This window comes from Polistes fuscatus, unplaced genomic scaffold, assembly GCF_010416935.1.
Source record: "Polistes fuscatus isolate 324 unplaced genomic scaffold, CU_Pfus_HIC Scaffold2, whole genome shotgun sequence".
Lineage (NCBI taxonomy): Eukaryota > Metazoa > Arthropoda > Insecta > Hymenoptera > Vespidae > Polistes > Polistes fuscatus.
In genome coordinates, this window is record NW_025113096.1 from 12,450,438 (window position 1) to 12,467,370 (window position 16,933).

The following is a 16,933-nucleotide window of genomic DNA, read 5'->3' on the forward strand; positions in this document are numbered from 1 at the left end:
TAGTATCACATTTTTTTCGTTAAAAACTAAATTAATTTTGAATATATATAATAAAATTATGTATAAAGTATAATAATAAAATTAAGATAAAAATCTAGTGTAATGGTTATATTTTTAAAAATATAATATGCAATAATTTCATTGATTAAAAATAATTATTGTTATGTAAATTTTCATTAATTTACCTAATCTATTGGAAAATACAAACATGTTTAAAAATATTTAAATATATATATATATGCATAAACACGTTTAAACAATTTACTAAAGAAGCTAATAAAGAAAATATATTTATTTCACTGTTCATGGTAGTGTATAATCTACATAGATTTTTGTGAACCAAGATATCCGTACAGTCTGCCACATGACGCGCAGCTGGAACGATGACGATGTGGTGAGTCATCCCAAGCCATCAACCCTCATCTTCTGAAATCCCCCTGTATACCACAAATAGTAACAACGGTTCTCTCATGCCCTTAGCAACGAGAAGTTAAATCTAGCGAAAAAGAGTGGTAATGAATGTGCATACTAACCCTTAGAGACCACAATAATATTCTGAAGTATCAAGTTCTTCACAAAATATATCTTCATATAAAATTTTTCTTGCTTATATCAATTTCTTATATTATTAATATGAATAATTACTTAATAAAATATGATAACATTCTGATTCAAATTAGATCGTTATTCATCATTGAAAATTGTACTATTTTTTAACGAGTTTTAATAATAAATTTATATCTTCTAAAGATAGAATTATTACATATAGTAATTTCAATATACTATAGTATGTATATTTGTAGAAATAATAAAATGTATGTGTACAAAATATCGTTAAAAAAAAATAAAAGTATTACAATTAAATAAAAATCGTAATGTTAATTATATTTTTGTAAAATAAAGAATATTTGGATATATGTAAATGATCTAAATGTGTCTACATGAAATGAAGATAATTAATAGTTACTGATTTGGCCACACAGCAGCACTAGCGTAGGCAGAACGAAGAAGCGAGATACGTAGACGATCGTTGATTGGTTCGTAAGAGAGAAATGGGGATACGGGGCCCGCAGGAGTGGTGGAAGTTTTCTCTCCTCGGCCGCTGTACCTGATTGCGTGGCGTCACGCAGAAACACTAACGGATCGGTCGGCGTGCCGTTTAGTTCCTGTCCTTACATTTTCGTCTGGCTTGCGTGTATTCTCCTACTCCGTCTCAAGTCGTAGCAGTGACAATTGAAGACGTCAGGTCAGTGATCCCTTCTGCTCATATTCATTGTTACAATCGTATACAACTCAACACGCTCCTTTAAACATTTTACCGGCTCGAGCCGGCATATTTAAAAGTATATTAAGCTTATTACGCCGGAGTAAAGTAATTAACTTATAACAATTGCTGCTTATATTCTTTTTTTTTTTACATGAAATTATTTCCTAAAATACCTATTTAAATTATTTATGATTAAAGGGCGAAGATTTACATAGAGAGATAGAAAGAAAGCAAGAAAGAGCAAGAGAAATAGAGGGGTGTGGTCGATATCATTTAAAACTAACTTCTAAGTAGAAGATTCGTATTGAAGTTTAGAATTCGTCTCTAATGAATTGTTTTTAATCCGTCTCATTCGATTTTTCTTATAATTTATATTTTTTACGAATTATCGGACACAAAGACGTTCAATTGCGAAAGGGCGTGGTTTTGACAGATGCATATACGAATGCCTATTAAACATATTAATTCGTTTTTTCGTGATGTATTTAAATTACATGCCACTATTGATAGCTATCTACTAACTTCTTTTATTTTCTTCTCTTTTCCAAATTTAAATTCCGTATACGTTCCTCAGCTTACAAAGGTGTATTCTGTTACCAAGGTAACGATTGTATACAATAGGAAATTATCCTTTTTTTTAAATTTTAAATGAATTCCTTTCGAGCTACTGTCAAACGGAACGGAATGATAAATATATTTCGAGGTCGCTGCGTAACCGTGACCATGAAAAGGGAGCTCGAGTAGATATACAAGGTGTCTCATTACACGGAAACATTGTTCAAATTATTAATAATACCAAAGAATATATCAATAATTATCAATAAACTTTTAAGAGTCTAAAAATCAATGAAGTACCAAAATTAAAAAAAAAAATTTAAATTTCAGTTCATAAAATTGATAATATTTCTATCTAACAAGGATTTAATGACACCCTGTACATTTACAAATACACACATATTTACTAGAGGGAGTGTATATATATAAATATGTCGAAATGGAGTCGACGAACCCCACCACTCGAATCACCCTATGCCAATCGATGAATCCGTCTGCATCGTGTCGTTGGCCCCCTCTCAAAGAACACCACCTCTCCTCCCCCACATCGAAATTCTATCCAAGCGCGCTTTGAATTCTATTTTAACGATCTTTAGGATAGTTTTAAGAAAAGGACTAAATTTAATTTAGATATCTATCTTTGTATATGTATATATATGTGTCTATATATATATATATCGTTTTTAGTTAATGAATCATGCTAAATTCTCATAGCTAGATACGTACCTGAGCTTTCGCAGAACCGTTCGATATGGCGCGCGTGCGCGCACTCCAGGGTTCGTTAGCCGTCACGGTCGCGCACGAAAGAGAGAAAGAACATTAACGTTTCGTCTCTCGTTTTATATGCAACGACGATTCTTACAGATATGTATGTATATACGTACATCCTACATGTGTGTATATGTATATTTCTCTCTTTTTCTCTGGTTCTTCTTCATACACATAGATGTGTATGTAGCTATGTATGTGTGTGCATCGGGAAAATTTGTGTAGTAGGTGCATGTTTCACCCACCGGTCGATACGCGTATGTATGTAGATATATACATATGTATATGTACTTCCCTAAGTACAGAACGCTTCAAGCGAACTCTAAATTCACTTCATTATCCCTTTTTCATTCATTTATGACATCGAAGGACTTAGAGTTTTGCATATTTTTGTTTTTTTATCTAAAGATATTATATATCATTAAATTAATAATTTATTGTAACGTAGAATTTGCGATTTGTTTTATTTCAATATTTACTTAATTTTTATTTTTTAATTTTTATAATTCGTTTGAGAAAAAGATAAAAATACAGTGGCCACGCCCTGTCGCTTCAAACCACAATACGATGTATTAGTGAATTTATACTATATATATATATATATATATATATATATATATATAATACTTAATACGACAAAACTTGTAGATAACGTTGAGATAGAAAGCTTTTTATTTTTTCTTATTTTTATTTCCCTTATATATAGATGTTTTTTTTTTTTACATATTATGTCGACTCTAAGGAGTACGTATATTTTCAATCTCAAAAAAGGAAATTAGAATAAATAATGTGAAACAAGCTGTACTCATACATAAACACATATATAACTTGATGTACGTTGAAAAAATCCTGCTTAAACGCGATTACCCAAGTTAATTGGTTGCCGCGTAAACTGGTTGCTTGCTAGTTGTACAATTTCATTTGCTTGGATGTACCTGCGATTTCAAATATATTTTTCTTTTGGGTCTTTTCTTTAATAACGAGTATTTTTTCCAAGACTTCTCATTATTTATAAAAAAAAAAAACTTTTCTCGATCACTTTTACGACATTTATCTGCGTCTATTTTTTTCGACTTATTTATTACCACGAACGATTTCCAAAGATTTTTCACGTATTTATTATTTATTAAAATATTTCTTGACCAGTTTGACAAAACATATATTCGATCGCATCCCTGTTTCTTTCTGTTTGATTTTTAACGATAATACAGATTTTTTAAAGCTTTCTATTACTAGCTATTTTTTAATCAAACAAGATTAATTTTTGCAATCAATTCTAGGAGATATAGATTTAATTGTGTCGTTTATATTTTCACATATTTTATTCGTCGAATATGGAAGTAACGCGATGTTGGGGCGGGGGGGGGGCGGAGGGAGGGGGGGGGGTGGACCGGGGGTGGTGGGGGGCGGGGGGGGGTGGTGGATTTTCTTTTTTGTGGGGGTGGTTCCACTGTTTTTTTTGTGGTGGGGGGGGGGGCATGTGATTTGGGGGGGGGGTAGTCAAGGGCAGGTAGGTTGGAGGGGGCTGGGAGGAGATTCAGTAAAGTGCGCAGTAGGCCGTTCCTATTTAAGGATGCGGGTGATTCATTCGTTCAACCGAAGTAACGAGCGTCCTGCAAACCGGCATGGATTGTCGTTCCGTGCAACCTAGTTTCCTTATTAAATTGCCGCTCTCCTTTCCTCGCCAGATGCATTTGACCGAGAAAATTCGCGTGAACTTGCAGAATGATTTCTCCGGATCTTCATCAAATAATATCACCATCTTGTCGACATTTATCTAACGTCGAGGAAACGAAGAAACTTGCTGTGTAACGTACGCTGACAAATCTTTTAGAAAAGAAATATTGTACGGTTCGAACGTGGTGAAAATATGATGATATATAAAATACTCTTTTTAAAAATATTTGTTATTATTATAACGGAGATATTCACTATAGTTAAATTACATGGAACATCTTATTTATGCTCGAAGTATATAAATAACTCTGAAATGACTTGAACTTTCATTCGAAACTACTTATTTTTATCTACAGTTTTTAGAAATAATATTTGATATATTAGAATTATTAACAAATTGCAATATATTTTTTTATTTGATTAAATATAAATATTATATTTTTTGACGAGGATAATATTGATTTTTTTTTCTTTATTCATTCGTATACCGTAAGCTATCAAGATATCGCTTGTCTCTCTACGTCTTACCGTTACGTGCAACCAAACATATATATCCATCCGCACATACGCACAATGTGTTATTCCATACACTGTAAATTGTACCTTTAAATATATACATATCTATATACATTTGAGATATAGAACATACACGTTCACGTGACATCGCGACACCCACGTATATTTGGACAAATCTGCTGTGCGTATAACCAACTGTATATACGATGAATCATAAAAATAATCTTACATTCTTTCAAATTGATCTACTTCATTTTTTAAACATTCTGAAATAAATGTAAAAATAAAATATTAATGCATTATTTAAAGTCTATTTATTTTATTTTGAAAAACATGATCATTTTTATGAGTCATTCTAAAGGATGATAACGTACTCTTGTCTCTCGCATATCTGCCTCTCTTTGATCTTCTCTCTCTCTCTCTCTCTCTCTCCTCTTTCCTCTCTCCTCTCTCCTCCCTCTCTCTCTCTCTCTCTCTTTCTGTCTATAAGAGGCATACAAGCGACTACCATATAAGGACCTATACAGTCTTGTCGATGCTGACCCACCGTTCGAGAGAACATATCCCTCGAAACTCTTTCTCGGTCTTCGAGGATCGTCTTTCGTACTCCTGATATTTACAACATGGCCTTGTTCAGAAGTTCTGTCACGAATATTCTATTTTAAACGGATACGAAGCCTCTTAAGAAACTTGTTTTTCTAAACTACACTCCAGTAACTTTACATAGTAACCGACTAAGAATACGTGTATTCGCTTAAGTAACTTATATTCCGTTGATGAATGCACATATGTGTACCGGTAATTATAACAATGGATTAAGTAAAACAATAAAAAAAGATTTATTTCTTATAATTTATTTTATATTAAATTCTTAACTGTGAATGATGAATATATACTCGTCATGCGAGAAAAATAATTACCGATTGTTATTCAAATTTAAATTGTTTGTGAAAACTTAAAGATATTTATAAGTTTTAGACATTTTGGAATATTCTGAGATATGGACGAAATAAAAAAAAAAAATGAAAAAATTGCACGCAGTGTAATTTATAAAAGTATTTACAAATTTCTAATTATATTTTCTCTTGATTTATTTTTTTTATTTTCTTTTTATTATCTCTAGGTATTATTTCCATTTTTGATGAAACCAAACTTCCAGAGAAATGACTCAAGAAATGTTATGTTAATGTTATAATTCAATGAAATTTTACTGTAGTTACACATATTCTCTACTCGATGACTACACTCGTCATTGTGTCATTTTAGCAACACGGTTGAGATTAAAATAATTTATATTATAAAATGAATCATTAAAAAAATTCGTCCATTTTATTTAATCCACTGTTATAATTCATAGTATTGTATGTGTTTGTGAGTTCGGATGCAACACATTATATGATCTCGTAAATATTTGATACAGTTTTGATGTATTATATCAGAAGACACGATTGTTTATATAAAAGTTATTATGGAAGTTTCGGCTAACTTATATCGTTTACATTAAATACAACATTTAAAAAGAAATTTATTCTTTTAATACAGATAAAATGTTTTTTACTAAATATTTTTTAACCAATAAAAAGTAATTTAATATAATTTATTGTAATACGTAATTTAAAATTTGTTTTTTATATGTGAATTTAATTACCGATTTATTTCTAATTTTACGATGAAATATGGTTGGAGAAACAGTTAATATCATTGGAGAAAAAGAAATTTTTAAATTATGCAGGATAAAATGAATAAAGTGATGAGAGGAAGCCTAAACAGGAAGTAGCAAGCCGCTGCTATTTCCTGTTTGTAGCGTATGTCTTCTCTTACTAGCTTATTATTAAATAAGAGGGAAAAAAAATACAAACGAAACTTTTTGTTTAATCCTATGATTCAATATTTGACAAATGTACATATATATTATATATTTAATTTCATGATTTAGTTTTTTTATGTGTAATTCTGACATAACTGTCGATATGATAGGCCGACAATCATTACTGATAGCCATGGATATGTAAACAGAGTCTTGTTAAGTTATGATAAAGTTTCAAAAACAAAACGTACACGTATATATTATAATTTAAGGAGTTATTCTAATTAAAAATTTGAGAAAAATCATTTAGTTTATAAAATATATAGATATTACATATTTTTAAGAATGTAATACAGAAATTTGGACACTCAAATTTTGATTATTTTAAAGAAAAACGATACCGTAAACTTTGAATGTGTTTTCCTTGAAACATGTTTTTTCAAACTTGCGTATATAAAAAAGAAAAAATTACAGAACGGATTGCGCTGAAATTTTTATACATTATTCTGTACAATATTATCTCTAATTAAAACTAAAATTATAATAATAGCTATATAATTAGTAATTTAAACAATGAAAATTATCGATAAAAATTAGCAAATTTTAATAAGTTCCTTAAACGCGTATTATTTTTCTAATTTTTGACGTAATTTTTTTTTCTTAATTCGAATCATAGCAGTAAACAATGAAAGCAGTTATTTTTGTCTATACAAATTTTTGTTTTTTTCTCGTAACTTTGGTTTTTATTAGTCAAAAGTAATAATAAGATATAACAAATTTCAAACCATGACTCTTTGCTTTTATTGAAGAGGAAAAACAAATCACGAAGATAGTTTTATTCTTGCATTGCTTGACCACAATGATCTCTTAATATAAACTCGTTAAATGTTTTACTTTATTGAACTTGACGGAATTAGTAAATGTAAAAAATGTAAAAAACTCATAAGAAATATATGTCTGGATTGTAATTCTATTAAATTTATACATAGATAGATCTATATAAATGATTTGTAATCATTTATTTAATTGTAAGTCACGAGCGATATCTCTGTGATTAATGCATCGACCATAGTATTGATTCAGCGTTCTTTTATGTTTATCAAAATAATATGAAGAAATTTTACTGACACGTATGCGTTATTAGAGATATCTTCTATATATAAAACTTATACACTTTTAAAAAAATGACTGTTGAAATAAATTCTTTAAATTCAGCTAGATTCGTTCATTTGTTTTTATTAACGTCAAATAAAATCAAAGTTTTTCATAATCATTTGATTACGCTCAGCTGAACGAAAATAAATGAAAATTCAAATTCGATTTCGTTTTTCTCGACTCGACTTTAACCAAAAAATTGTGTACATAAAATATCTATATAGAACACTTTCTAAGTAATTATATATTGTATAAAAAATAGGGAGAAAGATTTCTGATTGATTAAATATATTTTATTGTTTCAGATTAAAGAAGCCTAACGCAGCATCATGTCAAGTCCGTCGTTAAAAGATTTACCAAAAGTGGCACTAGATTTAAAAAGCGAGCTAGAAGGCTTCAATCACGGATGTATGAAGAAAGCTGAAACTGCGGAGAAAAATGTCTTGCCATCTGCAGAAGGTATTTTAAAAGATTTCATCGATTGATAACTCTTATTTATCTTCTACGATTATACGAATAATTTCTAAGAGATTACAATTATATTTGAACCAAAGCGATTACTTCAACTTTTAAAATATATTAAAATTCTATTATCGAAGCACTTGATCAACTTTTTATATTTAAAATAAATTTCCTTATCAATTAGATTTAATACTACTTAATAAGAACAATTTTTATGACCATTTACACAATAATAAATAATATAAAAATATATATTACTTTTTTTTCTTTTTTATCTACTTAGAGTTTATCGATTTGGCATATGAGCGGCTCATTTATGATTAGGATTTAATTATTTTCATAAGTACGTGTGAAAGGAAGTTTTCGATAATTTGTTATTTAATAATATATGTAGACGTGCGACAAGAGCGACAACATTCTGATTTGATTCACGGTGTGGAAAGTTTTAACCAAGATCAATTGAAGCATGCAGATACAAAGGAGAAGATTATTTTACCAAATGCCAAAGGTATCGAAATGATGGTAGAACCTTCAAACAAACAAAAAGTTGCCTACACTATTTTGATAATCAGTAAAATCGATTTTGACATCAAAGCTTAAGGGCAGCTTAAGCAAAGCTTGGTGATAAACTCAATTAAAATTCCGCTTTTTAATAAAAAATGTGGGCAAGCAATTGGACTGGGATTATATCATTTAGTAAAAACAAACTACGCTTTAAAATTCTTATCATAGAATTCATATTCACTAATATGTACACGTCTCTAGATTATCTTCATGCATATACTTGTATATATGTTTATGTTTATATGTTTCCATCATTTTTTTCAGGAAACTTCTTAAGAAAAATCGCTTATTAACATTATAATGCTAATTATTGAATATTTTTATCAATTATTACAATTTTATTTTCAATTTTTACAGATGTTGCAGCAGAAAAAACTCAGCAAACGCTGATTGCTGGCATTGAAACATTTGATCCAACTAGTTTGAAACATACTACTACTCAAGAGAAGAATCCGTTGCCTGATAAAGATGGTGAGTATACATTTAAACTTATTACCGAAGCTTCCACAAAGTATTTTATCATTTCTAACTGCTCATTATATTATTATCATTATATTACATAAAATACAATTACGTCTACATCCAATAAAACCATTACATATAAATTATAATTTGTTCCGTTATTATTGTTGATAGCCATTCAACAAGAAAAGGGAAAGCAACAGTTGATATCTGGAATCGAAAATTTTGATCCAGCGAAACTCAAGCATGCGGAAACGCTTGAAAAAAATCCTTTGCCTACCAAAGAAGGTTCGTGTAACTTTAATAGAAATATAAAAGCAAAAAAAATATATATATATATATATATATATTCTGTTTTTTAGCGATTGCTGCTGAGAAAATAGCTGCTTAAGAACGTCATCAGAATAATGAAGAAGAGAAAAAGCAGCAATTTGTCATTTCTTCCATTTTCTATATCATGACATTGTATAACAATAATTCATACATTACCAACAAAAATGTGAATGCGAAACACTGTGTTAATGTAATCTCATGATTATACTTATACTACCGTCACAAACGTTCCTTCTGGCGATATCTAGACGCAATAAATGGTTCTCTACTATGATCAAGAAAACCATAGGTATTGTGGCGATGCGAGTCCTAATATTTTTTGTCAAACTAACTTGATTTTAGGCTCAATACGCTATCATCCAAATATTTTGATACTCGTCAAAGGATGTACTTTTTATACTAAAAAAGCTGCACGCAAGTAAAACTTTATTTTCTATAGCAGCAAGATTGGTGGCATTGCATACGTTATAGATATCGCAGAGCTACACCGATTGACTTTATATTTGTGTAAAAATCATATTTTATATAACGGGCTATTGTACTTTTTTAATATTTCGTACGTAACGCATTGTCATTCCAATGAAATTATTATGATGAATAATAAAAATCATTTGTATAAAATTTTCTCATAATTTTGTCACACACAATTTTATTATTTACTAATTTTTAAAAATAAATAGTATAAATTTTTATTGAACAAAAAAAGGACAAAAAGAATATGAATTTACTTTATCAAATAATGTGTTTATCAAATAAATAGTTCTACTTATTTTAAATACAGTAAATGTATAAGTAATGTTCTGTTTATTAACTCAAAATTACCGCGCATAATAAGAAAACAAAAACGACTCGAAATAGAAACATAACAAAGGACCTGCCCTTGAGGTTTGTAATTGTCAACTGAAATCAATGTATGATCTCTAGCTCTTATGTTAATTTTTTTTAACTAGTAATTTATCGGTTTATTACTCGACAAGGTAAAACGGATAGATATATGTAGTAAATTATAATATTTTATATCTAGTAAAGATCACGTATTAAAATTTATTAATTTGGTTAACGTTCTTCCAATAATTTTTTCATCTCGTTTAACCAACAGTAGTTTAAAAATTTATCACCGGAACACGTGCTGTAAAACCGTTTTAAACTTTTTTCTTATTTCCTTTCTTAGTTAACAATAATAATAATTCTTTCCTGCTGATTTTATTTCCAGGAAATTATAATAAGTTATTCTTTGATCAGTGGTCTATAAATATCGATATATTAATAACGATTTATAATCCACGTAAGTAATCAATCTTTATCCTTCAATTGTTCTAAAATAATGGATTTAATATATTGTACTAATTATATCTCACAATCAGTATTTATCTCGTTTCGTTATTGTTAAAGTAGATATTCTTTTATTTTCAATCAATTTTATATATACTTTATTGATTTTCATATATTTTTAATCGATGAATAAAAACTACTGTAGTAGCACTTATTACTTCTTAAATAAGGTCATATCAAATGGACGTATATATACAATCTGTGTCAATATTTTTACATAAATTATATTAGGAAAAATTTTTTAAAATAAAACATGATACCTGCAAATTAAATAGATTAATTAAACTTGAATGTTTACTTTTTTATAAATATGAAATATTTGCATGATATTTTTTTGAAGAATTATGGAAATATCTCCAAGAAAGTCTTCAAAAAGGACGCAAGAACATGTTGATGAATGGTTACAAGGCCAAGGATATTTTCGAAAACATATTCCTAGGGATCCAACTTGTTTGTTCAGAGCTGTTAGCGAACAAGTTTATTTAACGCAATACTATCATATAAGAGTGAGAAAAGAATGCGTTGAGTTTATGCGACAAAAAAAACATTTGTTTGAGGAGGTAAAACTATAAAGTTTCTTTTTGAAAAAATATTAACTTAGTATTCCTGACCATTATTTAAATTCTGTTTCCAGTCGATAACAATTCCATTCGATAGTTATCTCGAACAAATGGCATGTTTCACGGAATCAGGTGGTCCGAATGAAATTCAAGCTATATCTTTACTTTATAAGAAAGATATCATTTTGTTTAACGGACAAAAACAAATTTGTAAATCGGTGACTAATAATGGTTTTATAAATCATATATATTTATGCCATACACCACAAAAACAGTACGAAAGTGTTTATAATAAAAATTTTGTTATGGCTGCTGGTTTTTGTCAATGTAAGTAGCATTCATTTTATCATTATATTTTAGTACTTTATTTTTCATTAAGCTTTATTTACAGCTATTATGTACCAAATTCTATATAAAAATGTTTTTGATATGAAAAATGTGGATAATACTGTTCATAAAATGCTACACGATAGAAGTTCTTCGCTAAGACATGATAAATTCTTCTTAAAAGGAAATCTTGAGATGCGAGAGTAAGTTCTTTTACAAAATTTTTATTAATTGATATCATATGCTTCATGTTTCCTCATACATTTCTTTGTAGACAGCTATCTGCGGAAATATATAAAAGAATGGAAAATGGCTGTGAGACCATAGGAGATATGTATACTTTTTCAAAAGGTATACCACCATTCCCTTATAGAGTCGCTAAAGCTCTTGATATTAATATTTATCGAAATATAGATTTCGACGTATGGCATGAAATTAGACGAGGTATGTAGTTTACATTATTTGTACTATATTATTACAAATATTTCATTGAGCTGTTATATTTGAAAGTGATATAAGTCCATTTATTTATACATTGACGTGTGATATTTAAGGATTTGCATTTGAGTTAATTGAAAAATATTGGCAAACATTAATAAATTTGGGTAATGTTTTTAAAATTATGAACTTGTTAAATTTTACTATACAATAATAATTAATAAAATTATAAGAGATAATCAAAGGTTTTTCTAAATTACAAATGGACTTATACCACTTTCAAAAATAAATTATGAAAAACATGAACAATAACAATTTTTAGTTTATATTTTAATTAAAGTTGACTTTTCTAAAATGTGTTTTTTTTTAAATAAAAAAGAATAATTAAAATGAAGACATGTAAGACTCTATTGACTTTATTCAGAAATATTTTCAGTTTTATTATAACAGAAGGTATAATAAAATAAGTAATAAATGTAAACTGTTTCGTTAAGATAACTAATTATAATAACTTTATTTATATATATTTCAATTTTATTTCTTCTTTATATTTGCAGCATATTGAAGTATTCATGGTGTATAAGAAGTATATAAAATTGAAGTTTTATACAATTACAACTAAGTTATATTGCTAAAATTTTTGGACCTTTCTCGTTTTCTATACAAATCAAGAATTTTACATTGTGTATTCTTTTCCATAGATATTTTGTAGAGAATTAATTTGTAAAACGTTAATTATTAATTTTTACATTGTTATACAGAAATAAAAAATGCTGGTTGGACAAGATATAATAGTAATGGACTTCAAATTGGAGATAAATGTTTAATTGAAATGAACTTTAATAAAAGTGACTTGGATGGAATCAATAATAATGCAAGTGCATTAGAAAATAATCAAAGTTGTAATGAAACAAAAATTTTACAAAGAAAATCAAATCAAGATCCTGCAACCTTTTGTGGACATATTCAAGAAATAAGTAAAAACGAAGGTTCAGTAATAGTATTTATAGAAGAACTTGGAGAAAAAAGAACTGTACCATATTCATCCCTTAAACCATTATCTTTGCGAAAAAATAAGCAAAATAATTGGGTACCAATATGTAAAAAGAATGTTCAGCTAATTGATTCCAGTAGGTGTATAATTTAAATAAGATTCCTTCTCTCTTCTATTAATTTCTCCTCTCTATATATATGATTTACATATTAATGTATATATAATTTTTGTTCAGATCAAAAATATAAAAAGTCTTCTAACTCAAATTCAAACAAAACAAAAGAACAAATAAATTGTATTGATTCTATATCTAATAATAATAATCCTGGAGGAAATCTTGATAATAAACAAGATTCTATTACTACCAGTAACACTTGTGTTTCTAATACTAACAAAGTAACTACTCCTCTATTAACATCTAGTAATACTGGATCTGTTATGTTAATTACAAATAATAAGGATAGTAACAATCAAAATATAAAAAAAGAAGACTTTCCAGAGCATCAATGGCAAAAACAAGAATGGTAAACATTACACTATCAGCACGTATTACGACTGTACAACAATTTTATGTAGAATATTATAAGTTACTGTTCTGTTAGTAGGAACAATCAAGGTCAGATACTTGGAGAAAATACATTGGGAAAGTTACAAAATTATGCTACAAATGTATGACAATCATTATACGTTATAGAAAATGAAGATTAGATGTTACTGTAAATAATAAATTTTTATTTTTTCAGAATAATACTCTTCAATTTAGTGGACAGGGAGATATACATGAAAATGCAATAACAGATAGTAGAGAAGGTATGTTGCTATTTACAAAGGAACTACATAATAATAAATTTTTAATAATATATTCATGACATAAAAACAAAAGTTATTTTATTTAAATTATTATAATTAAATTCGGCTTAATGTAGGACGAATTCTTATGCATAAATTAGGTAATCATAAATAATCAAATACGTTATATAATTACATCTGGAACTCTTTTTTAGATAACTCACAAGTTATAACTGGAAATTCATCATTGTATTATGTTGCTTCGGATGGTAATTCCTATCCTGCTGTTCCGTACGTGCCTGGTTATACGGGTGAATTAATACCTGCAAATCAAATGAATCAATCATTACAAAATGTCCATAATTCGACGCAAAAAGGTATAGACTTAAATAGCTGCGATTTACCATTATCAGGTGGGCATTTCAATTTAACAAGTTGACTTTACAAAATAGTCTACTCAATTGAGGATAAGACTTAATATATCAATATTATACCTTGAAGATGTTAACATATTAAACTAAGAAAGTAAACTAGTCAGCCAATCTCGAGAAAAAAGCCTTCACAAAGTTTTTGTTTGTTTATTACTTGTAAGTTATATAACTTTACACGACGATAAAAAGTATATTAGTAAACTAGTTTTAGTATATTAATACTAACATAAGTCATTCTCAACTGAATGGGCTACTTCGTAAAGTCTCCTTGTAAGAGTTATTATTTCATACAAATTTATATATAAATCGTCTTTCTCGTTTCAGATCCAGCTACATTAAAATTTTTCTATAATTTAGGATTAGAGGTAAGATACATTTACAAAACTTTAATACTATATGAAATCAAAATATAATCATATAAATTGTATTTTACAGTATTTTCGAATCAATCATGCATGGAACTATGGTCCTAATGGACAATCAGCACCGCCGGAATCTTGGTGTATATCTGTTCCACCTGTTACATCATTAAATACAAGTATTATATATTTTTTACAATATAATTTGCATAATATATATATATGTACTATGTATTTAATAATTTTATTAACATATTTTTCATTTTTTTACAGATGCGTCTCAAAATATAGAAGAAATACAAAATATTAATTCATGTATACTGGAAGATGAAAAATTAACAGAACAAAAAGAAAGTACTGACAAAAATACGAACAATATTGTTATTCCACAGCCAGCACTGAAGACGATAAATATGTGCGTAAATAATGTGACTGATTTACAAAAGGACAAGTTAAAAAAGATGGACAATGAAAAAAAAACATCACCATTTGCCCATGAAAATATTAAAGATACAGAAAATATCAATAAAGACAAACAACGATCTAATAATACAGCACCACGATTTAAAAGAAGTATACATTTAAAGATACATTTTGTTAAGGGAGTAATGTTATATTTTGTATTAATAATTTTAATAAACTAATATACTGCTCTTTTTTACAGATCAACATTATAATAATAATTGCGAACAAATACATCCGTATAAGAATATTTCTAAGCAGTATCAACATAACTCATCGTTTAATGAATCTCCAAATTTTCAAAATTCACAAAACGGTGATGTGCAAGTACCGTATATAAATACTGCTTTAAATCAAGTATATGTGCCTCCTGGAATGCCAAATTCTTGTCACCTTCCCTATATACAGCAACCACCATATGTAAATGTACCATATTGTGAAAATGAAATGGATTCATACGGAGGCTCGTATTATTTACCTCAAGGAGGCTTCCCTAGTATTACTTGCATGCCCAATTCTGATGTCGTTGATGCAAGTAATATACATTCCTTTTTACCATATTTCTATCCAAGTGCAGAAACATATTCTCCGGCTTATCCGTCTGTATACCCACCATATGTGCATCCTCAACAGCCAGCCTATAACGGTTTACCGCCGCAAAATATACACGATCCATGGTATTCACTTCCAGAGCAACATTATTATCTTCAATATGGTCCTATACCACTTCAAACAGCAGAGCTCTCTAATGAAATTGGACAAAATAATAATTCAAATTTATCAACTTAAGGCAATATATTCATTATAAAATAGTATTTCTCTATTTTCTCATTAAAATATAAAAAACTTATACAAATAATATATTCATAAATATTTATATGTATATATATATATATATATATTTATGTATATATGTATATATATAAAAATATCTTATATAATTACTGTTATAAACTCTGTTATTAACATATCCATATGTAATGTTAGTAAAGCGAATTTTTATACTGTATAGAGTTTATATTATAAAGAACAAATGTAAAGAGAGATATAACTATCTTTTCTATCATTTTTCTAGTTGAACTCAAAATAAACATAAATAGCATACCATTTATAGTTTTATATTTGAGTAGCCTTATAACAAATATATTGCTTATCTGTACAAGGAAATAATATTAAACTTATATAATATAATATTAAATGTATAACATAAAATTACTGTGTACTTTTTTTTTCTTATTTAAAAATAAGTACAATATTGTTTATGTTTTAATTCTCCGACAGTTTCGTTTATTCTTACTTTCGTTAAATAATACATTATAATTTATATTATATACTAACATAAAATTATTATGTTTAAAATTATTTTATATTCAATATCAACTGAATTTATTAAAAATGATAATGTTTATCAAATAAACACTCTTTTATTTTTTAATTTACAGAGTATTTTTATAAGATAAATTAATAAGTATCTAACAGTAGCTTACACATTAATAATTATTATATTTACAACAGTAATTTGTGTATCTAAATAGGAAAATATTTTGCCGTACGTTAGTAGCCTATCACGTTAGGCTCCACTCAACATAAAAAATGAATGACTATTTATACCACAGTGTTTAAAAAAGCGTGTAAATATTTCGCGTTAAAAGTTTTCCTGTTAAAAATTTTTAAA

General features: G+C 28.0%; 2 protein-coding genes and 2 long non-coding RNA genes across 7 annotated transcripts; 2 read left to right on the forward strand and 2 right to left on the reverse strand.

Annotated features, from left to right (window-relative positions):
- Positions 1-274: 274 nt before the first annotated feature.
- LOC122516992 lies at positions 275-1,040 on the reverse strand. The gene is made up of 2 exons (XR_006303706.1): positions 968-1,040; positions 275-437 (listed from the first exon to the last, which is right to left on the reverse strand). It is a non-coding gene; the product is annotated as an uncharacterized LOC122516992 (long non-coding RNA).
- Positions 1,041-1,127: 87 nt separating this feature from the next.
- LOC122516991 (thymosin beta) lies at positions 1,128-9,849 on the forward strand. Of its 4 annotated transcripts, none has more exons than XM_043635259.1 (6): positions 1,128-1,246; positions 8,051-8,204; positions 8,602-8,715; positions 9,129-9,242; positions 9,408-9,521; positions 9,596-9,849. In XM_043635259.1, exons 2-6 carry the CDS (start codon positions 8,075-8,077, stop codon positions 9,622-9,624), a joined length of 501 nt encoding a protein of 166 aa, XP_043491194.1. In that variant the 5' UTR covers positions 1,128-1,246; positions 8,051-8,074; the 3' UTR covers positions 9,625-9,849. The 4 variants fall into 4 exon arrangements, with proteins under 4 accessions (XP_043491194.1, XP_043491197.1, XP_043491195.1 ...); XM_043635260.1 differs by lacking the exon at positions 1,128-1,246 and adding an exon at positions 2,602-2,690; XM_043635261.1 differs by lacking the exon at positions 1,128-1,246 and adding an exon at positions 4,311-4,403.
- LOC122516993 lies at positions 2,094-2,610 on the reverse strand. The gene is made up of 2 exons (XR_006303707.1): positions 2,549-2,610; positions 2,094-2,412 (listed from the first exon to the last, which is right to left on the reverse strand). It is a non-coding gene; the product is annotated as an uncharacterized LOC122516993 (long non-coding RNA).
- Positions 9,850-10,280: 431 nt separating the features above from the next.
- LOC122516044 (putative uncharacterized protein DDB_G0286901) lies at positions 10,281-16,047 on the forward strand. The gene is made up of 15 exons (XM_043633574.1): positions 10,281-10,451; positions 10,780-10,851; positions 11,239-11,458; positions 11,533-11,785; positions 11,850-11,988; positions 12,060-12,229; positions 12,985-13,353; positions 13,453-13,741; positions 13,820-13,886; positions 13,961-14,027; positions 14,222-14,419; positions 14,762-14,802; positions 14,873-14,975; positions 15,070-15,369; positions 15,461-16,047. Exons 3-15 carry the CDS (start codon positions 11,243-11,245, stop codon positions 16,045-16,047), a joined length of 2,799 nt encoding a protein of 932 aa, XP_043489509.1. The 5' UTR covers positions 10,281-10,451; positions 10,780-10,851; positions 11,239-11,242.
- Positions 16,048-16,933: the final 886 nt, after the last annotated feature.